Source organism: Haliaeetus leucocephalus, unplaced genomic scaffold (assembly GCF_000737465.1).
Source record: "Haliaeetus leucocephalus isolate CR32 unplaced genomic scaffold, Haliaeetus_leucocephalus-4.0 Scaffold151, whole genome shotgun sequence".
NCBI classification, from domain to species: Eukaryota; Metazoa; Chordata; class Aves; order Accipitriformes; family Accipitridae; genus Haliaeetus; species Haliaeetus leucocephalus.
In genome coordinates this window covers 776,873-799,819 of record NW_010972587.1, presented here as the reverse complement: position 1 = coordinate 799,819, position 22,947 = coordinate 776,873, and the positions used below count along the sequence as shown (strand labels likewise).

Sequence of the window (22,947 nt, the reverse complement as noted above, 5' to 3'; positions counted from 1 at the left end):
ACTACTGGGCACTGTCTCAGCCTTTCAAGAAATCACTTTCCACTGTAAACACTGACTGCAGTCAATGCAAAATATTTATTCCTCTCATCTGAGGATCTCCCACATGCTTTGAGGTATTTGAGTTCATAAGTGAGAATACCAAATATTATTCCTGTTGCATGTACGTCAGTCAGTTCTTGGACGCTCTCCCTCTATGTCATGGTGTCAGTAAGGATGAGTGAAGCTGCCCTTTGGCCAGACTGCTGTTTGGTTTAAAACGCTAGATTTGGGTGTTGCTAAAACCACCTCCCACCACTGCTGTCCTTGTTTTCCAAAGTAAACAGCCTCTGGCGTCTTGTGACCTGAACAGCCCCAAGTGTCTGACCTTGAAAAACAAAAAATATTTTATTTGAAAAGAAAAATCTGCAGTCTGAATGATTTGGGGCTCTGCTTTCCTTCCTCAGCAGGATTCTGGAATGCCCAGACTTTGGTAGGAGCTGCCTACACACCACAGACATACATGGGACCATATTTGCCCTCTAATGATATATTAGGCAATGGTTTTGAGTTGGCAGACTACTAAAAACCCTAGCCAAACAAAGATAAAATTGTAATTTATCAACAGAGAATAGTGAATTCATGGTCACTGGTGACTGCTGGGACTGGTGGTAGCCCACAAAGCTGACATTGACAACATGGAGACAACAAATTCTAGGGACTGCTTAGAATTTTCTCAGCTTCAGAAAAAAACCTGTTTGGATTTTTTTTTTCCTAGAAATTGTTAAAACTAGGAACAAGATAAAATGATCACCTTTCTCAAAATCCTGTACAACAGGGCTGAAGCAGCAAGGGTATATGAATGCACTGTGACTGCAAGTATCCCCTGCAGCACGTAAACAAAGGTGTGAACACGGAGAAGTAACCGTGCATGCAGGGATGCAGCTGGGGGACTGTCTCACTGAGGGATCAGCAGCGCTCTGCTTTAGCTGGTACAGACCTTTGTTCTGAGAATTTGGTCCACTGTTTTTAGGATTCTTATTCTCTGTACTAGTTATTGGAGGAGGATGATTTTTCCAAAGGCATCCTATTCCCACAGAAAGTTTTCAATGAATCTTGAAAATATTTTATCTCAAGTATGCTGAGGAATCTTTCTCAGTTGACCTTAGTCCCTTCCATCCCCTCAGATTTATAGTAGCGTTGTTTCACTGAAGTCAGTGGTGTCACACAGATACCGGAACAAAGTTAAGAATTCAGACCCATTTTTACAGGGTTTCACAAGCCTGTGTTATTTTAATGGTCCCAAGTTAAGTGTGCGCTCACCATGCCATGGTGGAAATCCATCTAATTTAAGATGAACGGGAGGGGCACATAGCAAGGGGCAAAATGCAAATTCCTCTTTCCCCTTCTGCACCTTCCAGCTACCCTTCCACCTCCTGACTGCTCTCTGGATAGCACTGACCGCTCTTACAGCGAGAATTCAATCATGTCCTCACCAGCTGCAGCATCACCGAGGCTCTCAGGGATACTGCCACAGTGATTTCTGTGAACCGGTACCAGCACCAACTAATTTCACAAAAAACAGTGAACAGCTAAGAAATCACCAGGGATGCTGGCTGTTACAGACCCAGGCCAAATGTGAAGTGGTGTTCTGGAGGTGAAAGGATCTCTACGCCATTACAGACCTTCTAAGTTTCCTGGTCCCGGGGGTGTACTTTCATGGGAAGAAAAACCTGTTTCAGATCACACCAGATATTTTCTGCATTGCCCAGCAGTTATACCTGAGGATGTTCTCCAGATGTTCATGTTTGTATGAAACATACAATAATAAAGTTGTAAACTGGAGGAGACAATACCCAGACTGCAAGAAGAAGGGCTTTAGGGCAGCCTGGAAAAACATGAAAACTAACTAGCCCACACACAAAATCAACTTGTCCACTTTAATAGGACGATAAAGACGTATTTTATTTGCTTTTCCAGAGAACTGCTACTTTTCCCAGCAAGTGGGCACACACAATTTGTCACAGTTCTTATATTGCCAGTACATCTTCCACCTGGGCAGACAAGAAGTGAGAAGTACAGGGTCTAGGACAAGGTGAAGCTGCAGTCCAGATAGTTTTTAGGCTCTTTAGTGAAAAGAAAATAATAATATACCATCTGGAATGCCAGCTATTGAAAAACAAAAGAGAAGAAAATCCTTGCAGCAACTGAAAATGGAGGGGATGGAAACAGATCTGTTGCATTAGGGCCAGTAAAATTTCCTGGCTAAAAGAAGTTAGACTGCAGGTATCATCTGTACTGAAACTATAAAGAGCACCAAATCAGAATGCGCTGGCGAAGACATCTACAGAGTGAAATGTCTTCAGTGTTTGCAAGCTGTCTAAGCAGAGGTGAATAAAACAGGAGTTTGAAACTGGAAGCCTTTTCTCTTCTTTTCTGGAACCGCTTCTCTTTTTCTGCTGGCCTATGTTGGCTACACAAAAGGTCTGAGAAGTCTGGCTACAAGTCCTAGAAGGTCTCTGGGGAAGGTTTCCGAGTGTACTATTCCTGCTTAATTTGGGCTGCTCAAGCAGGTCCTGATCCCAAAAACATGTGGACATAACTGAGACCTTTTTGCTTAGTGCATTTAATATTACACGGGTGGCCTGTATAAGGATTTCAGAACATCACGTGCCTACGCTGCTCCGAGTTCAGCTATTTCAGTGACTTCACTGATTGGGGTGCGTTTGGAAGCATTATCTCACTTTTTTTAAAAAAAAGTGACTGTAAAAATAATACAGTTGCTGACTGCTGTCATGGCTTTGATCTGAAAAGTGTAGTCAGGCCCTGTGGTCTATGACTTCTCTTTGTAACAAAGTGGGAGCAAGCCAGACTGGAATGCAGCTCTTCACATACGCAGGATTAAACATTTTTGCAGGTTTATTGTGGGACCTGTAGGTGGCCTCATTTTAATAGTCAATAAAACAAGAACTATTAGTTCAGTTTGCCAATGAGCTGAGCAACATTTTGTCTTCTTCTACCGAATTTGGAAGCTGATGAATTTGCTTCTAGCACCACTGAATACTCTGCCATTTGTTCTGTAAACAAGTGGGTATAGAGCACACTGATTTTAATTTGGCAAGTGCGAACATCTGTTTTGTTTTCATCCTTAAATTCCTTCAAGAATGGGAAGAGAGAGGGCATGATTTTGAAACTCTGAGTTAGGACCAGAAAAGTAGCTCATATAATGTATTTCGCTTACCCTCCCAGACCACGAGTGAAGGAGCAGAGAGGACTGCTGGCCATGCACTGATGTTAACCACAGACATCTTGTAACACACCGAACAGTAAGAAAAATTAATATACATCACATATTCTGTTAGACAAGGCCTAACCTCATGGCTTATGAAATTCAGTTGGGTAAACGGACTGCAAAACAAGGCTAAGTGAATTAGGACTGACACCTTTCAGTACAATCAATAGAGTACCAACATCCACATCCACGCGTGGTGTCACGTCTGTAACAATGCATTCTTCAGTGTCACCCCAACAGAAATGCTGACTTATGATGTTGTCTTATTTAACTGAGCCATTTTTGGGGTGAGAAAGAAGAGGAAATACAACGGAGCTTCACTAGTCCCACAGAAAGCTCCACCTCTGACAGCTGTTGAGAGGGCAGTAAGGTCTCATGCCCCGCGCTGGTACATTGGGCAGGTCCCATCCAGTGGGTCATTATTATCACTGTCTTGTGTTGGGCCACCGGAGGCAAGTTGTGCACTTCAGTTTTATGTTGCCTTTTATCCTGAGAGACAACAGAGCCTTCAGACGCCACTTACCTGTGAATACAAATAAGAGGCCAATGCATTACTTCACAACAAGCTCCCTCTCCTTTATTGGAGCAATGTCTTTGCCGCATAAATCCAGATGTCAGCCTACCACCATCCACATGGGCAATAAATGCTATAGCCACTGTGCTAAGGCCCCAGTTTTAACCAGTTCACATAACACACTGTATTTTTTTTAATGTATGAGAGCTGACAGAGCTTGTGAAAAAGGCTTATGGTTAAGCTGCCTTTCATATATGGAAGCCATATAGCTACAAGAAGAGAATCACAAAGCTGTTTGTTAACTGGCTTCGTGTCACTGATCCTGCTGCCACTGCTTCTCCCACCCTGTGGCCAGGGCACCCTGGGGGACAGCAGGAGCAGCAGGGAGAGCGTCTCTTACTAGAAATTTCCCTGGTTTTGAAGCAGTGGGGTGCACAAGTGTCTCAGGCACAACTGCATGCCATGCATTGCAAAACGCAGCCTGCCTCGAACTGGAGTGGAGCGCAGCACCGTCCCCCATCTCTGCTGCCCAGCCAGCAGCAGCAAGAGGACCACACGCCGCCGAAGATCTGCCTGAGCACAGCACCACTGGTGCTGACGGACTGGCCGGGTTATGCTGGGAGTGGAGGGCAAAGCCACCACGGGGCGTCGAGCCCTGCATCTCATTTTAGTGAGTACCAGTTAGTCCCTCATTTCAGAAATATCAAACTATTACAGTTCTGAGAGGGAACTACAGTGGATGGGTGGGAGGCAGAGGGCTACAAGGGATTAATTTTTGGACTAACAGGGATTGTACTAAACTTGTAAAACAAGTCTTCAGTGTGTCATCTGTCCTAGGACACTCTGCAATGTTTGAGATCAATTGGCAAGTGAATTAATTTTGATGTAACTGTCTGGTTCCCACAAACACAAACACGGAAGCTGGTTTGAAAACAGCCTGCAACTTCTTCCCCTCCATTGCACTAATCTTTTAAAACCCACTGCAGAGCTGATCTACTGAGCGGCATTAACCTGCTGCCTGTGGGGCATTCCAAACCTGCATCCTTGGAGATGAAACCTTGACAGAAACCAACTTTACAGCCAAATTCCTCCACTGCAGACTGAGCCTGGGCACTGCAGGTCTCCTATGGCATGCCTGCGACTCACCACATCCCACACCGCATCTTTTGGAAGCGGCCAAAACTTCTGCTAAGTAAAAGTTGAGCCTTTCTCTAAACATTTCCCCTCTCTATTGGGCTTGGGTGCTTGTGATACTCTCTCAAAAGCAGGTAAGTGCAAGGACACCTGGCACCTTGCAGTGCTGTGCCCCTGCCAGAAACCTGCTGGAGATAAAGTGCTGGATATATAATATTCACAGTAAGTTAAGGGAAAGCAAAGTCAAAGCAGTTCCCCAAGATGTGCTCCAGCTAGGGGCACAAAAACCTGATATAAGAACAGATAAATAAGGAAGCAGAACAGAACTATTTATAAAGAAATTTATTTTATATTTGTGTACAACAAATATATGAAAACAAATTTAATTTGAAAAATGTATATTTGATTTCTTAAAAGTATTGAACCCTCTCAAGGAAAGGTCTTAGTTATTAAAAAGGTACCGAAGGCTAAAATTATACTTGGATAATATATGTGTGTGTACATATATATATATAAAAAACATGTGCAATTTTATATATATATATAGAGAGAGAGTATATATAAATAACGTGTGACTTACATGATATTTTAAGGTATACTATTTAAACATCTGAGTAACAATAGAGATATTATAAAATATAGTTTGCTATTTCTACACAGTTTGCTTTCAGTTTTTATAAGCATCTAGACAGTGCAAAATTTAAACATACAGAAATATTCTCCTATTATTCTATACATTGTGCTCAGCTCCCAAGTTTCCTCTGTCATGATCATAACCAGACTGAACCAAATTTGGAGGGTTCAATACTAGCCCTTACTAGCATCTTCCAAGAGCAATAAAAGGAAATCTGTCTTACCTTGCACTGCACTGTGGTATAGTTTGCGCACAAGCGAGAACAATGCGTTTCCTATGTTAAATGGTCTAACTCCCAGAGATCACATACACCTCACCATATTGACTCATTTCATTGCACTCCATATCCTGCAAAAATAAATCTCCTCTAGGACAGCATACATTACTGCGTACTGAAGTTTAAGCAATATATTTCTTTAACATAAGGCAGGAATATACTGAAATTTGATAACACTTAAATCCAACAGCAATCTGGAATTAAACCACATTTATGTACCACATTTTTATAGATGCTGCCTTTTTTATGTTTGTCAGAAAATGTGGTAGAGAAAACCTACTTTTCTTTAAATAAAAGCAAGGGATAAAAGCAGTCCTTCTAGAAGAAATTGCTAAAAAACAATGGGACCAAGAGAAACTCAACTGCCTTGAAACACCAAAAGTCAGTCTGCACAACCTTTCCTGCAGCTGATGAGCTATTCCTTGCGTGACACCTGGGGGAATACTCATGTGAGTAGGTGCTCGCTACAGCAGAGTCTTAGTGTTTTAGCTCTAAATATTTATCATCCCTATTTGCATCTATTCGATGTTAAGGTTTTGTATGCTTTTTTCATGTCTTTCTTATGTTGCTAAAACAAGGCAATGCTGACCATTCTGTATGCTTTTACAGTAGCTATATTTTAACTGAATGATGTTTGTACTTTAGATAATGTTTATTATCACTGATATAAAAACCTCAATCCTGCTTCCATAAAAATCAGTGGTTGCTTTGCTCTTAGTTGAAATAAAATTGGATCCAAATACATTAGTCACGAAGTTTGCTAATAAAAGTAAATACTTTATTCATTAAGTCTCTCAATGCTTAAAGGCAAAGTGGTGTTAGCAAATACTGTATAGTATAGCTTAAAGAACAGTATTATGCACAACTCTAGACAAATTATTATTCAACAAAATCTAAAAGCAGCTGTGAAAAACACCTTATAGGACAGAAAATCTTGCTGCATGAAAATTTCTGAAGCTCTGACAGGCTTTTTTCAAATTCATTTCTTAAACCAACCCCCTCACTCATGTCCTACACCGCAACTGCACAAATTAAAGGCTGTGGCCTTGTAGGCAGTATGCATCCAGACCAGCTAATCTTTAAAATTGGATACTTCAGGAGGGTCTCCCTCTTCCTGCCGCCACATTCAATCCTAAACTCCCTTAAAGCAGAAACTGTTGTGTTTCTGAATCCTTGTAGCAACCAACAAGATAAAGAGCCTAGTGTCATCCCTCATCTACTTCACTTCTCAAGTTTATCTCTGCACTTGTCCATATAATTACCCCCTGCAGATTTCAACTTTAATTCAGATTTGAGTTACAGTTGCTGAACAGGCCTCACAAAAAGACAAAGCCTCATTAGTAGCCCACAGAAGTGAGCCTTACTAGTTAAAACCTTGATTTAAATACCAAACAAAGGGGAAAAATAGATGCTGAGACAATGTTTACATCCTTTCAACCACACCCTTGAAATTTTGGCAGTAAATTAGCCAAAGGATGGGCTTTACATCTCATCCATCTCTCTCAGTTGGAAAGGAACAGCCATGACTACAAGTTTTTGCAGGGTGCGGCTGATGCTGGGAGATGGCTGAATACATATGACCACAGGCTGCATGCCTCGCAAGTCAGAACAAAGCAGAGATGTGCTAGGAATTCAGGATTTTCTTATGCCCAGAAGTTTCCTATAGACTGGAGATAAACACAAGTCCCGTCTCCCACACAGAAAGGAATAGTGTTCAAACCTAGAGTAACACAGCACTAAGAGGAAACTAATAACTAATCATGCCAAAGCCTCTCAATTTAAGGATTCCCCAAAGCAATCTCAAAGAAAAGAAAGGAAAAGAAAACCTGTGGAGTCAGTCAACACATTTTTCAATCCAATTATATAGTAAATGCACCAGCAGGCAAGGCCTCAGTTCCGAAAAGGTGAGGAATAAGAAGGATGGTGCAAAATGCTTTCATACATTTAAACATTCTTAGGATATAAGAGAGCAGACAACTTAGAAAACATTCCTTGTAAGCTGTGTGGGATCGGCGCAGTTTTCTGCAGGCTTTGTTTTGTCCTACAGCTCAGCTTTGCCTGTTTGGGCAGGACTGGCGTTACCGCTGCCTTCTCCGGCGTTGTTTTTGTCTGCTGGCTTGAAAGATAACGAAGCAGAGTTTGTGCAGTACCGTTTGCCAGTTGGGCGAGGTCCATCATCAAAAATATGCCCCAGGTGAGCACCACACTGAAACAAAACACAATAGAGTATCACTGTCTCTGTGCAGCTTGACGGCATCCCCGTGCTGTTAAGCAATGACTAGCAGCCACTTCCAAGGAAGCACACTGGTGCCTACATCACCCTTTCAAGTGGGATTTACAACCTACTTTTATTTGCAAGAGTGATCCAGGGAGATGATCTTCTGAGATACCACGGGCACCTAAGACTTCAAGCCCAAACTTCCTGGGTGTTTCCCATTGTGCCACGTTGGGCCCCTATTTCTGAGAAGCCGCCTGTCTCTGTAATGATGTCATGGCAAGAGTTCAGTTAAAAACACAGTGGTGAGGGCAGCACTGCCCACGTTTCACTTGCTGCTGGAAGGATAGCTGTGTAAGAAAGGGGCAGCCTGAGCTTTGGGCTCTCCTCAGCCTGCAGCCATCTGTTATGCCCCTCGGTAAGAAAACACTAAACCCCTTGGTCATCCTGACAAGGACCTAAAGCAGTGAAGATACTCTTTGCAGTATGCCCTCATACTCATTTTTTTTTTCCTTCCACATCCTGGCGTTCTTCTGAGCATCAGGGTCCTTCTGCGTGCACCTCTGCTCCTCGTCCCTGCAGGGGATGGAGCTCATCCACTACTCATCTCATACTACTTTCTGTAGTATATAGGAGATAGGGACAGGTGACTGAAAAAGACCTGTAGTGAAGATATGTAAAATATTTCTGAATGAATAATATTTAGCTGGGAGTAATTATAAATAGAAATGCTGATGAATTTGCTTTTTGTAAGGAATATGAAATTACAGATGGTGTGTTGACACTTTTGTTTTGTATGATTCAGCCTCAGATACTCACAGTGGTATTCACCGTGAACACTACTGCGCCTGTGTATAAGAAAGGTACCAGTCCCTTGCTTTACAGAAGAGTACAATATTTTGAAGAAGCTGATCCAGTTGATCCTTATTCAAAAATTAGGATTACTGTCACTGCACATTATGGTTGACAACTTATCTGGATAATAAGAACTTCTTGTAATTAGTCACTTAAATTCCACAAGTTCATTTTTACAGCCTGCCATGAGAAATAAAAAAATAAAACCTTGCACTGCAGAAATATTTATCTTTAACAGGAAAGTCATGCTGCTTTACCAAAGAGCCTTGGCTTTTCAAGTCAAGAGCTGATCTCAGTGAGAGCCGGAATGATGTAACTGAGATCACAGAGCTGCTCGTGGGCTCACAGTCAGACAGCCAAAATTAAAGACTGCAAATTATTCTTAACATTTAATTAATTCATAGTGTCCCAAATACATAGAGGCAATACTGATTATTCCGAACCGTGAATGAGTTAGTGAGGGCAAATCTCTACCCTGCAGTTAATGTGTTGCTAATGTTCTCCTGCTGTTACGGCCCTTAATTCACCAAAGCAGTAGGGAGGGCGTCTGTAGAAGCTGGCAGAGTCTTGGTTGGCTTCAGGCTAAACTCTCTCAACAGACTGAAAGGCTCTCACACCAGCTAGGAGGGACAGAAACTCTTCTCATTTAATGACAGCTGAAATAACAACTCTCACAGACTCCGGGTGCAGGGCGGGCAGGCATGTGAAGCCCCCAGAGCTCCCACCCGTCGGTCCCATCCAGGCAGCCACATCCCAGGGCAGGCTGCCGGCTCCTGCAGAAGTGTCGCTGGAACAGCCATGGCAGCCCAGCAAGGACCCCAATAACAAACAAGGGCAATTCTACCCCGTGGTATCAGCAGGATGAGCTCCCAGAGGCAATGGGAAAAGGCATGGATGAGTTGGGGTAAGCAGCAGTGGCTTGGCTTTGTAAGGAAGGAAGACAAAACATGGCAAGTAAGGAGAAGGGAAAGGAAAGTTGCATGGGAACTAGAGAAGACAAAGCTTCAGGTCTTGTTCCTGAGAGATTGCTGTCTTGCCACCCCTTCCTCCTTTCTCCACTGCTTACTTAATTTCATTTCCCTTAGATTGAAGGCCTTTTTTAGGCAGTTTGGGCAGAAAACCTGAGCTGTTTCTCAGAGTGGGGTCTCTCACAATGAGGCATTTCACCTGATTATAAAGCTTTTCCATACCTTGGGAAAAAAAAAATCTTAAAAAACTTAAGTGTCCCAGAGAGAGTATTTTTCTAAATGTTCAGCATCCTAATTAAATCATCTCATCTCAACTAAGAATGTTTCAAAACCTCCTGGCTAGAAGTGTTAAACAGATCTTTTCCAGATTAACATTTAACCAAAGATAAATCATTCCCTCTCCACTGGACAGAAACAGAACAAGAGAAACCGTAGAGAGAAACAGTCTGCAGGAGCAATATACTCACATACAGACTACAAAGACAATCTATCAAAAAGGTTTTCCTCACAAAACCTGAGAAGTTGCATGAGAGTTCAAGGTAGCCTCATTACACCTTCTTGTGATGGCAGAATCACACCAGGATTGGATTACTGCAAAATTTGTTACCTTTTGAGATTACCCCTCACGAAAAATTTATGTGGCGATTCTCTCTGCAGAGGACTCTATAACTCATCTGCCCTGAAAAGAAATGTAATTCAGTTCTTTGTATCACAGTATGAGAGACGTGGCCCTCAGCTGAGAGTACAAAGGATGAATTGATTTTACTGTCCTCCACACACATAATAGGTTCCGACCATTTTTCTAGGATGTATATACGTGTCTGCAAAGCCTCCCAAAAAGAAACAATCATCGTTGCGGCCTTGCACATACATATCCTGGGCAGAATGCACTGGGACAGTGAAATGGTTAGAGTAAAGCATTTGAAGTATGTGTTTGGGAGCAGGAAAGGGGGGGTCACTGCTAACTGTCAGTATGCTTGGATCTCCCAAGCCTCCTGGTTCTAATATGCTGCTGGGAGGCATGGAAAGCAGCTTGCAGTCAGCTGCTGTAGCCGAGTCCAAGCTATCAATGTGCAAACAGTACTTCTGTGACTACAGAATTTTATTGATTTTTACAGGTACAAACAATAGCTAGGGAGACCTCAGGGGAAGGGACTCTCAAGCAGGAAAGAGAAAAAAGAGAGATGTAACCAGTTTTACAGTATTCCTCAAATGCATTTGTAATTAACTTCTACCTGTCACTAATCATTGACCTTTTAAATACATCCAGGGTGATGTCTTTCCAAAAAACTGTGAAAGTTATTTCTAGGATAATCCCATGGATGTCTTTGATTAATATCACAGCAATTTTCCCCCAGTGTTTGCTTTCTATAATGGAGAACATTAAAAGAGAGGGTTTTTTATTCTCTCAGGCAAGTGGAAGGACTTTTAAAGAAAAAACAACTACTTTTTCATCTGCAAAAGATTAATAAGGTTTTGGGTGTAGGAGAGGGTATTTCCCTCCAGTTCTACCAAGGCCTGCCGTATCAATCCCACTGCTTTCCAGGCTGCAGTAATACTGCATTTTTTTGCAGCTGCATGTGTGATTCACATTCCTAGGGCTCCGAGGAGGGGAGGAAATGGTTTTGTTATGGATACACAATGTGGCGGTATTGACTGTGCTGAGCAGTGGCTGCAAAGATGCTCACCATTCCTCAAGCTATTTTCCGGCGTGACTTGATCACCAGTGGGGTTATTGCCCAAGGAAGTTGGAGTAGCTGGTAGAAAGTTGCAATTGGATTACATAGCATCCTTGGTCGCATTTTTTTCTTAATGCTTTAAATTCAGGTTTTGGTTTTGCTTTAATTTTATGGTGTCTGCATGTGACTGCTGCTAATACTGCTAGTCTCAGATCTGCTAACGCTATTTTGTTTGGCAACAAGTAAACGACATTCCCAGATTCCTTGGCCTGACCACAAGCTGCCTTGGGCTTCTCTCAGGTGAAACCAGGAGCTCTGGCCATCTCTTGAAGGGTGTCAGCAGACACAAGCTCAGCAGGTTGGCAGTACGCTGATTTTAGCACTATTCAGGCCTACCAAGCAGAGCTGAAGGGAGTGGGCTGCATTTTTGATTATGCCAGTCATCACTGGTGAAGCACAAGATTCCCAGTCTGCAGTCCCATTGCTACCTTGCTAGGAAATTTAGGGAAATGGATCTTCCCCGAAAGTGTTAAATGGATCTTCTAAAGCATATCACCAATGTAAAAACTACAGAATTATGTAGTACATGTGACATACTAGCAGACACGCTGATTTGGCCATTAACATGTTGGGCCAAACCCTCTATCCAGACTGAAGTTAATGGATTCTCCATAAAGACAATCTTGCCTCTTTTTGAGAAACTTCTTAATTCACTCTGAGCATTTATATATGAGGACTGACTGACTAGTAAGGATGCATATCGTCAGGGTGAAATCAGTTAACCCTCCACCAATACTGTCAGGAAAGAGAACAGCAAATTATCACTGCCCAAATGAAGCTGCTGCTTCTCTCAGGAGAAGGGTGAGCATGAGGAACGAGAGGACTGCAAGCTGCTGGGTAGGTCTGCCAAACGCCAACGCAGCTGCTTGTCCCTTTGCTAGATAATGATTATGCCACTCCCTTCACAGAGAGGAGGGCAGCACAAAGCGTAAGAGAAAGTAGAACAAGACAGATAACGGAAAATTTGGGCATGTTTCAAATGACTACTGACTTCATTATTATGGCAGATGGGATTGTTTGAGGCAGCCATTAGGACTGCGCTGGGAATGAGTGTTGGGAATGAGTTAGCATGGCTGCACAATAATGCACAGTGATGGAATCAGCACACAGACAGTCGCTCCACTGCTTCTCACTTCCCTCTCAACGGCTCACGTGTGAGTCAGTCGGCCAGGTTCAGGCTCAGGAGCTCCTTTGAAGGGACTCTCTTCAGGAAGACAATTTTTGTAGACTCAGGACCGAGTCCAACCATTTTACATCTGCTCTGTTAAATCTCACATGAGACAACAACGTGCATTCCATTGTGCCTTCAGCTCGTTCCACCCAGCTGTTATACCTACGACCCATTGTGCTCTCTCACAATGATTACTATTTAATGGAACTGAAAGGTTTGCAAATCTTAGGGAAAGTACAGCACGCTGTAATGATTTTTGCAGCCTTTGTCATTGGAATGGTCCGTGTGTACTATAAACTAACCTGACTGCAGGATATTTCAATCCGATGCATCCCATAGGAGAAATCATCATTGAAAGTAATTGCATCAGGACTGATCACATCATAGAAGGAAGGCCAACCTGGAAAAGAGGAACAAGGTAAGTAAGAAAAGAGGGTGTCTTCGTGGCAGATGGCATTGCTTTCGCAAGACAGAATCATACTTTGAAAAATGTTTATCTCACTCCAGAGACTGGAAATAACTGAAATGGAGATTTTAGATCCTAAATCACTTAGGTACTTTGGAAAATTTCCCCCCTACATACAAAGTTGTTTACAGGCAAGGACTAAGGTGCCACTAGTTGCCCATCTTCCATCTCAACAGAGATTCCTGCACTCCACCACAAGCAGCGGTAGCAGTTTAGCTTGGGCACGAAGGTGGTTGCTCAGGTAAGCCAGATTCAGCCTCACCATCAGTTTAAAAAAACACAAATTCCACCCTGAAGACAAACAGTGAGACTTCATGGAACACAAGTGTTTTTGCTTTTGCAGTGGAAAGGTACTTTATAAAAGAGTTGGTAAGTTGCAATTCAGAGCTCCAGAACTTGCCTTAACCTTTGCCTTCACCAAGGCATGGTCACAGGCAGAAGGACGTGCTCAGACACTCACCCATCACATATCAGAGGCAGTGAGATGACTACTACTGTGTCTAATTTCAAAATAGTAGTGAGTGCTTCAGATCACCCAGGTGGACAGGTGGAGTCGTACCTATGCCTATATTAGACACTAGTAGATCGTCTACATGTGGTCTGCATCCAGGACAAAACAACTGCACTCATTAACACGTATGTTCAACACAGCTGCTAGCTCAGCGCTGAGCAGCATGACCTGACACCAGATGATGACAAGGTATATACCGGATCTACCAGTAACGGCCACTTATCATCTAAATAATGACCTTCCACTCTTTGACTATTCCATGCCAAGTCTCCTCCTCTGCACAACACAGGTAAAAAACAACGCAGGTCTATTCAGTGTCCCAGTAGATACCCATTACACAGCTGTAACTTTTCAGCCATCCCTCAAAAACCTGTCATCATATGCTCCATTTCCCGAAGCTGGGTTCCCACATAAGAACCTGATAGGCTGTAAGGTCATGTCAACATCTACCAGTGCCCATCTGAAATCCCACCAGCTATCCGTCCTTCTCAGTCTCTTACCAAATATAACATGCACAGTCAGCTCTTGCTCTCTCATATGTGTATTACACATATGACCATGTATACAGAACTTCCTTGTTTCTTCTTCTAATATCTGTTAAGCATTTGCTACTGATGATTTCATAAATGACTGGCAATAAGCTATTAAGAAACACAGCAGCAGCTGTGAATCACTGCATGCAGACAAATAAAGGATATATACAGCTTCCCATAAGGAAAGTGAGTAAAATTTCCTATACAGTAAAAGGAGGTGTGGAAGCTATCAAGTTTTCTCAATGTGGGTAAAGGAAGTGTGTAAACTGGAAAAAAATCCATATGTCTTCAGTTGTATCTTAAACCATTAAATATGGAAGAACACTTATTAGGATGCAAGCATAACAGGCATAAATTTTTAAGAAAGAAATGCTCAGAAATGCATTTCTCTTCCTTTTGGGAACATCCTTTCCTAAGCCTGCACCCTGAAGGCACTAGAAGCTCCAAGTCCTATGCTCCCAGGTTGCCTACTACTATCACAAGTGTTTCCACCCCAGAACTCACTGCAGAGTGAGTATTTTTTTTCCCCTGAAGTATTGCAAATGGAAGCGTTACAGACAGCAGACAGATTGAGGAGCAAGAACTCTGAACCGGGAAAATATGCCACAAGACAGGAACTCAAAACAGTGCAGCAGTGACAACCGTAAAAAAACAATTTAGAAATTCTTCCCCTCATGCAAAATATCCCTGCCAAACAAATACCTTCACAAACAGAAAAGGAATAAACATATGACAAGTTTTGCAAAAGGGGTTGTCCTGTTGACAGAAAAATTGATGTCTCCTAATTGGTGGCTCCTTTCCAACACCATTCGTCATCTTCTTAGCTGGGCCTCCGTCTAATGAAAATTGAGGTCTTACATAGAGCTGGTCAGAGTATTTTTAATGAAGCCTTTTTAGTTTTTTTAATTTAATAATTTTGCAAAACAGACGTATCAGTTTGCCCTTGTGTGATGGCAAAGAAGTTCAAAAGAGGGAGCTGTTTGGAGCAACCAGCTATCTGATCGTGTGAAAGCCTTTGGAGGAGGAACACTTCAGTGCTACAGAAATTCTCAAAGACAACCCTGCCTCCTCCATAACAGCAATAAGGGGGAAGCTTCAAAGGCTGCTCCACAGAGATTGAAGCAATCTGTGTCTTGCTGAGAAAATTATCTTGTGAGAAGGGTTTGGAGGAGACGTGTTTATGTCAGCTTTGACATTAAAGAAAGACCATCCATCCTCCTTTCTCCAGACTTTTCCTTTTGGTCTTCCCATTCACCACAGAAAAATTATTTGCTTTGGATGCACTCCATGCACTTTTAAAAAATGAAGTCATCTGAAACCTATATAAACAGGCAAGCTCCTCCTAAAGTAGCCTTTGTACCCAAATGGAGTGACTTCAGTTTAGGCTGTCAGTTCATGCTACACATGACACATGTTCCAAAGGCTCCACCACTGCCACATATGGTCCCCAACACAGGGACCAGGAAGCAGACTGTGCCTCCACAGGGTGGACTTTTACCTCTCAGTCAAGCCATCTCTTCCCAAGTGACACGGCGGGCCAGGCACCAGCACTACTGTGACGAACCAGTAACTCCATGAGGGTTGACTGAGAACTGAGCAAACCCTGTGACAGAAAAGGTCCTGAAGGGCACAGCAAGGCACACTGTCACTCTCTTGACCTTGAGAGGAAGACAAGTGAACTGCTCATTGAGTTGATGAGCCAAACTCACCAGGAAAATCAATCCCCCTCTGCTGTTTCATTTCCTCTCTCCTGAGCTAAAGTGGAAAACCCATTTGATAGTTTGCTAAGCCTTCTCTGGCCGTTTTCTCTACTTCAAAAGCTGCCAGGAACAAGCTGCAGAAGCCGTCTGCTTGCCTGCACATCAGGCAACTCCCTGTGACGTAGAAAGCCAAGAGGTCCCTGCGGACTCTTCATACGATCTTTCTGTCTTTGTAAGCGGTGAATGACCCAGCAGCGGCCTCCGCTTTGCAAGCCCCAGGCTACTTCTCCTGCTGTCCCGCTGGCTGCTGCTCCTCCACTCCTGTCCTCCTGAGCACCTGCCTCCTTCCTGCTGTAAGGCTGCAAAATGGCCAACTCGCTCTACTTTTCGGACTGCCTTTAGCCGTGCATTAAAGCTTCAGCCTGCCTTTGGAGGCTATCTGGCTACTTGGAAAGGGCTTGCTCCCGCAGGAATGCGGGGGAAGACGACCATTTTGGATCTCTTCTGCTGAGCTGAGAGAGAGGAACAGTCACCCTTAGCACTGCAGAGACGGAGGACGGGAGGAGACCCTCTGCGAACCCTGGGGCTGAGACTTTCTGCCAGGTGGAGCTCACCACATCTGGCAGGCAGCAGGAGCGGGGCCGCTGTCTTTTGAAGGATGGTAAAACATAACAGCTAGGAAGAAATAGCTGCTGGAGGAAAGGGGCAAAGGGTAATTGCAGGAGACAAGATGGGGGTGGGGGGAGTCTCCCAGCTGAGTGAACAACTTCAAATGACATTTGCACTTTTTTTTGTGTGTGTGAACAGCAGCTAAGAGTTGTGAATACATTTATCTTTGAATGTAAAGTTTAGTTTGAGGGAGAGTATGACACACTAACAGCAATTTTTATCACACTATAGACATTTAAAATGGGCTCATTCTTATTTTCACAACCACTTTGCATCACACTGGCAATATAAAAGGGCATTAAAATAAGAGTCTGTTGTGTTTGTGCTCACTCTGATGACCCTTTACATGGGAGTCAGGCCGCTATATCCTAAGGGCCACTTTCTGGTATGTTAATAAGCCAGCCACAGAGATGAATAGTTTTTCAGATATATAGCAAGTATCCTTTCTTGGATCTAAAATACACTAAATAAAGCAATGAAACTTTCTTCTGTCAAGTACTTAAGTGAAAACCATAAACCATGTGTAAACTGAACATTACTGACAGATCTTTTCCGGTCCATCCTGCATGAGTAATAGAAAGAATCTTATGCTGCTGGGTGTCACACATACTGAGTCATGTCCCATTCTTCCTCATTCTGGGACATCCCCCAAATATTTTGCAAAAGCTGCACAACGTTGCTAAAATTCACCCCATACCCCATCACCAAAACCAAATATTTTGTTTTTCATAATGGTCCCAATTCTGGCAAAGAGGAGACAGCGGTTTATGCCTCTTCATCAAAGAATGCTTTCTTCAGAGCAGAGATGGCCAGGTACTGCCCTTGGCAGCAACAGTGAAGAACAGGGAGGAAGAGAAAGGCTGGCTTTGGGAACCTGTGCTGGATGCTGCTTTTGCAGCCCTGGGCACGGGGTTTCAAATCATTCAAAAGAGGCATCTTCCTTCTCACTTTTCAGACCTCCTCTTCTAGGTGCCTGATGGAGTCCGTATTACTAACGAGCTGCCTAAGGTGGGCACCTATACAGGCAGTTGGCACAAGCTGGGTATGGCGACAACACAGGCAGCCAGCACACAGGAGTCCCAGACAGCTGACAAATGGAACAGTTTGTCTCCTTCTTAAACTGAGATGCTGAAGTAGCTGTAACGCCTGAGTAAGGCAGTGACAGCAAACGGTGTGCCTACAGTCCAGCCCCCTTTGCGCATTCCTGGTAGAGAGATGAAACCCCAGCAGGAGTACATCGTTTCTTTCACATTAACCCAGGAAGTTCTAAAAAACCTTATCTTGTGGGCTACTCCAGGACTCTTTTCTTGGGGCAATGCTGACCTCAAACTAAAAAAGAAAGACATTTTGTCTCCATAAACTTTTGGAAAGCAGTCCAGCTGTTGATTGATTGATCAATTTTAGAAGCATCTCAAACCTCCTTCCAGTTTTGCAAGTTTGCACACATTTTATTGTAGTTAGATCTCCAACTTCCTAATAAATGGATGCAAGCACTTAGACATCTAACCATTAAAATATGAGTCTATAATTATTTGCAGAAGCAAAACGGCAGGCTGCTTTTGAAAACCAGCCCTGCTAGGCTATTTTTTCCCCTCTTCTGAACTAATATTCCTTTTGACATTTTTTTGAACAGCACAATTGCAATCCCAAAGCATCTAATGCTCTGACATTATTCCCATTTCATACACCTGCTGACTGGAGACCTCCACAGTTTTTCAATAACTGTGATGTCTGTAGTTATGTTTTTCATTTTAGATCCCAAAGAGATTAAGTTCAGCCTGCATTTTATCATTCTTTGCTGTAATTATTCCAAGCATTTACTTCAGTGAGTTATTTACAGATGGAGAAGTAGGGGGATATGGAAGATGTTAGAACTACCAAATGGCACCAGATGGAAAAGAGGACCTTGACCTAAGAAATACCTTGTTTCTCTGATGTGCTGTATTTTTAGAATTCTGATTCCCTTTTAACCTAATGTGGATTAATGAAAACCCAAAGGCTTTTTAAGGGAGAGTCTCATCATTTATCTTCACTGAGAAGCTATGTCTGTGTAAAAACATAAAGTGTATAGGATTAAAAAAAAGGTAATAAAGCTTCTGCTTTGAAACTGCTGTAAAGCTGAAGGGCCTTCACTTTTTTCTTTCTCAGAGGTTTATTGAAACAGAATCTGAAAGACACAGGCATCCACAGCTGTAACTTCTCACATACAAGTTTAATGTAGAACTACAAAGTGAATGTTGCTATTATGTAGAATGTCTTTGCAGCTATAGGGCTTTTTTTGGCTAACATCCTGGGTTATTTTTCATGGTATCTCCACGATGATGAATGCACAACAAATATTCTTACTTACAAGTATTTTACCATCAGGTAATACTACCTTCAGTGGAGGTTCATCTAATTTACCCAAATGTAGCTAGAAACAGAATCGGGCACAGAAACATTGTTGTTCGCCAGCAAATTACTTTACATTAAATATGTATTCCACTGAAAAGGAAACAGTCGGTCCTTTCCAGCACCATCCAGATATAAGAAGGACGACATGGTACAGTTTTTCAGCAGAACATGCAGAGTGTTGGAGTGGTAGCTAGGTTGGCAGGGGGGAAGACACAGACAAAATGAAGCTTAATTTTGGAAGAAAAAGTAAAGAGAAGGCTTATCTCTTACATGCTACCTGTATCTAACAGCACAGTTGGGCTACCGCAGCAGGCAAATACCATTCTGACAGAACAGTGTGGGAAGGGAATTTTACAAAACAACTGAACCTCTAATAGCAGCTTTTATGAGACAATCGTCATCTGTTTTTTTTCTTTATGTTTCTCACTTGGGAAATAAAAAACTGAAAGCCATAAATAAAGGTGGTATTTGTTTTCTTCCACTACAGCACTCTGAGCATCAAAATAACTTACTATGAAACAGCATATGCAATCCAGATTTATTTCGTTGTTAGTGGGAGGAGGTTATATTTGTTTAAAATGATTGTTAAGGGAGATCTGAAACGTTGCATCTACAATTTCATTTGACATCTGAATTTTTCTGAACAAGAGTGCCCCGATGTCTCTTGAGCAATGAAAGCATGGGGCCTGTTCTCTTTAGCAATTAATAACTGTATCACAATACCACCATTGCCCTAGCTGCTTCCTTAGTCCTTTCACTGTGCTCTAAAATACTGCTAAATAAAAGTCGGCTCTTTTAGAGACTTGCTCTGTAAAACTCCTGACATCTCCAGTGTCTGGGCTGCTGCTAAAATCAACAGGTAGGCAGGAGCTGGGATCTTCCTCAAGTCTTCTTAGAAAGACTGAGTTACTAATGGTTTCTTTCTTGGTTCAGGTTCAACAAAACTACTGAACCTAACTCACTTCCTCCCAAAGGATGGGTTTCTCCCCTCATCTGAACAGTGTCGCTTGTTACTTTAAATCATGGTTAATGTTTTTAAAAATATATCTTACACATAAGTCAGCTGTAGATCTTCAGCATCAAAGGCACCAGAATCATGTGAAGCAGTGTAACCTTAAGCTGTAATTTTAAAATGCCATCAAGGAGCGTCTCAAATAGTTTTTAAAATTTACTGTTGACCTAGTAACCTCAGTCCATAGCATTCAACTTCGAATAAATGTTTTTGTTTTCCTTCCAAAAGCAGTATTGCTGAAACAAATGCATATATTGCAAAATATCTTGTTATCGGTATACCTATGAGTTATCTGTGCAATTCACTAAAATAACTGAAGCTTTCATATAGGATGAGTAAATCAGGATAGCAGTAGAGCTGGCAGGCCTTACAATGGAAGTGATTTGACAAAATTGGAATCCTAATGCAGTGCGCTCACAGAGAAAGTAAAAAAAAAAAACCAGCAAATGCAACCTTGTAATAATCAGCATCTGGCACTGAAATGAACAGCAGTCACAGATGAAGTACATATTTGAAAAATTTGTCATGGGGTGTTTCAAGTAATGAACATCCACAATTTGTTTGTTGAAATATTTTCCTGTAGTATTGTTATGCATGTCTGGGAAATAAGGTTGGTAAAGGACAGCCAGAACTCAGTTACACACTAAAACTGAAACCACAGAGGTGGAGTTCTGACAGAATTATTTTTAACTCAAAAAACCCCCAGCTTGTACTGTCTTCCTTTTGCAGTTATATTCCTTCTACCGAGCCTCCTTCTACAACGCCTCCAGCACTGAGTGCTCTAGCAGACAAGCACCCTCCTCATTACAGCTGGACAAACAGGCTCTCATTGCAGTTGTAAAGTTCTGAAACAAGGGAAAGAGTTATTACACTGATTAAAACCAAAAAAAGACAAAGGCCCCCTTTCTTCTGTTTACTTTAGATATTGAATGAGATGTCTTGGTGAGGGAACTTGGTCACAAATAACTAAGAAGGGACATAATTTTCTTGGCCATCAAGGAAAGCTTTTGTCAGGATTTGGGCCAAGACTGGGGCAGTTAGCAGATGGCAATGTCTGCCAAAGGTTGACAGAATAGAGTACTGAACAGCAGGGTGAAGAATGAGCCACAAACCACCAGGTCTGCTGCAAGGCCAAGACTCTGCAGGAAGGTGGGGTATGGCACCTTCGGATGCCACCATGAAGCGGTAGAGAGCAAAACCCTCCTCTTTGCTCATATTACAGCTTACCCACTAAGCTAGTCCTTAAAAGAGATACATTTCCACAGCAGGATTTTCATCCCAGTGCAGGAACATCTCATCACGAGCTACAGGCTCATCAAGCCCTGCAAGGAACCTTGCCATGAAGCCCTGCTTCACCTGGGAAGTGCAGAAGCTACTCACTGCAGCTTCATGCAAAGACTTCTGAGGTAATTGTGCCACCCTGGACCTAGTACCCAGGGTAACTACATTGCCCTCTGCCTAAGACTTTGTCTCTACAACACACAGTTGAACACCGTGCTGTCATGCACAAAAGGATGCAACAGCTATAGGCACTACAGAAAATCCTAAAAGAAAAAAAGGAATGATTTGTGGGGTTAGATTGTTTGGAGTTAGTGTTGGTTTGGGGCAGAGGTTTAAATCTTTTTAACAACCTCTTATGCAAACAAAGGGAGGTGGGTAATAATGCTGACTAGAAAATAAAGACCTTTCTTCACAGAAAAGCCTGACAAAAACAATATATGTGTGCACACACACTCCCACACACTCCTTTTCCTTTAAGTTTTCTGTGGAAAACTTCAGCTGTACTTTGAAAACTTCTGAAAACTGAAACTATTGAAATGGAAAAGTTCATATTTCAGATTATAATGTTCACCTTCTGTTTTGCTTTCTGTTACGGTTTCTAAAGCAAAGCATGCCCTTTCTGCTAAATCCCGTATTTTCTTTCAAGAAAGATTTCAAAGAAAAACTTTTCACAGCCATACTATGTAGCTGGTGACACAGCCCTCGGAAAGAAACAGCAAACTACTTAAAAACAATCTCATGAGGAGCTGTTCTCCTTTAATGCTCTGCTGGGGTAAGCCCAGCTTGCCTCTGGAATCTCCCAAAGACTGAGCAAGCACTAACATGGCTGCTGCGCACATCAGCTCAGCACAGGTCTCTTATTTGCTCCGGTGCCTGTGCCATTCCTTACGTGACCACGTCTTTGATTTCTTCCTTTTTCTTCTGGATTAGCCTTCTGTTGTATTTTTTACTTGCATAAATAGTTAAAACAAATGTACCGTACACAAACCGCTCGAGACATGGAAGTAATTTTCAACCTAAGCCAAGAGCATTTGTAATTGGGCACAATACGAATGGTCACAGTGGAAGTCAATTATACTCACTACATGTTTTTGCAGACAAATAATATCGGTTTATAAACATCCAACTCACCTCAGGGTCTTGTTTTCTTTTATGCTATTCTAGGTAAAGACATATGTAAAAAGGAGTCATCAGCTTAGAAAAGAAACCTGATGCAATAAGCAAGAGGAGAAATAGCAGAAGACTCAGAGAGAACTGGCAAAAGGAAATGGGCCGATGGGCAGGAGAAACCTGGAGAGAGGCAAGATGCCCGGAGCGGGCAGGCAGTCCTCCAACAGACCCTCAAGCACCTCACGGGACGCTCCCCGCGCTCACGGGGACTGGTCTCCATTACACACAGCCTCCCACGGCACCGGGCTAGCCGCAGCGGCCACTTCGGCTGCTGTTCCCTAACACCGACGGCTGCTTCGCCGTGTGTCTCCCGGGCCCTCTCCTCTGCGCCATTTACCGCCCCGCCGGAGCAGACCCCCCGACCCCAGCGCTGGGCCACCGGCCACCGCGCGGTGCCCGCGGCCCGGACGCCCCCCAGCAACCCCGGCGTGCGGGG

The 22,947-nt window shown here is 42.8% G+C and overlaps 1 protein-coding gene across 2 annotated transcripts in view; it reads right to left on the bottom strand.

Moving 5' to 3' along the window:
- Positions 1–7,868: 7,868 nt before the first annotated feature.
- MSRB3 (methionine sulfoxide reductase B3) overlaps positions 7,869–22,947 on the bottom strand; it is a 64,603-nt gene continuing 49,524 nt past the window's right edge. For both annotated transcript variants that reach the window (XM_010561724.1, XM_010561725.1), the window contains 2 exons: positions 13,078–13,175; positions 7,869–8,033 (listed from right to left, as the gene is read on the bottom strand). In XM_010561724.1, coding sequence (XP_010560026.1) covers positions 7,869–8,033; positions 13,078–13,175 — 263 coding nt within the window. The remainder of the gene's footprint in view (positions 8,034–13,077; positions 13,176–22,947) is intronic.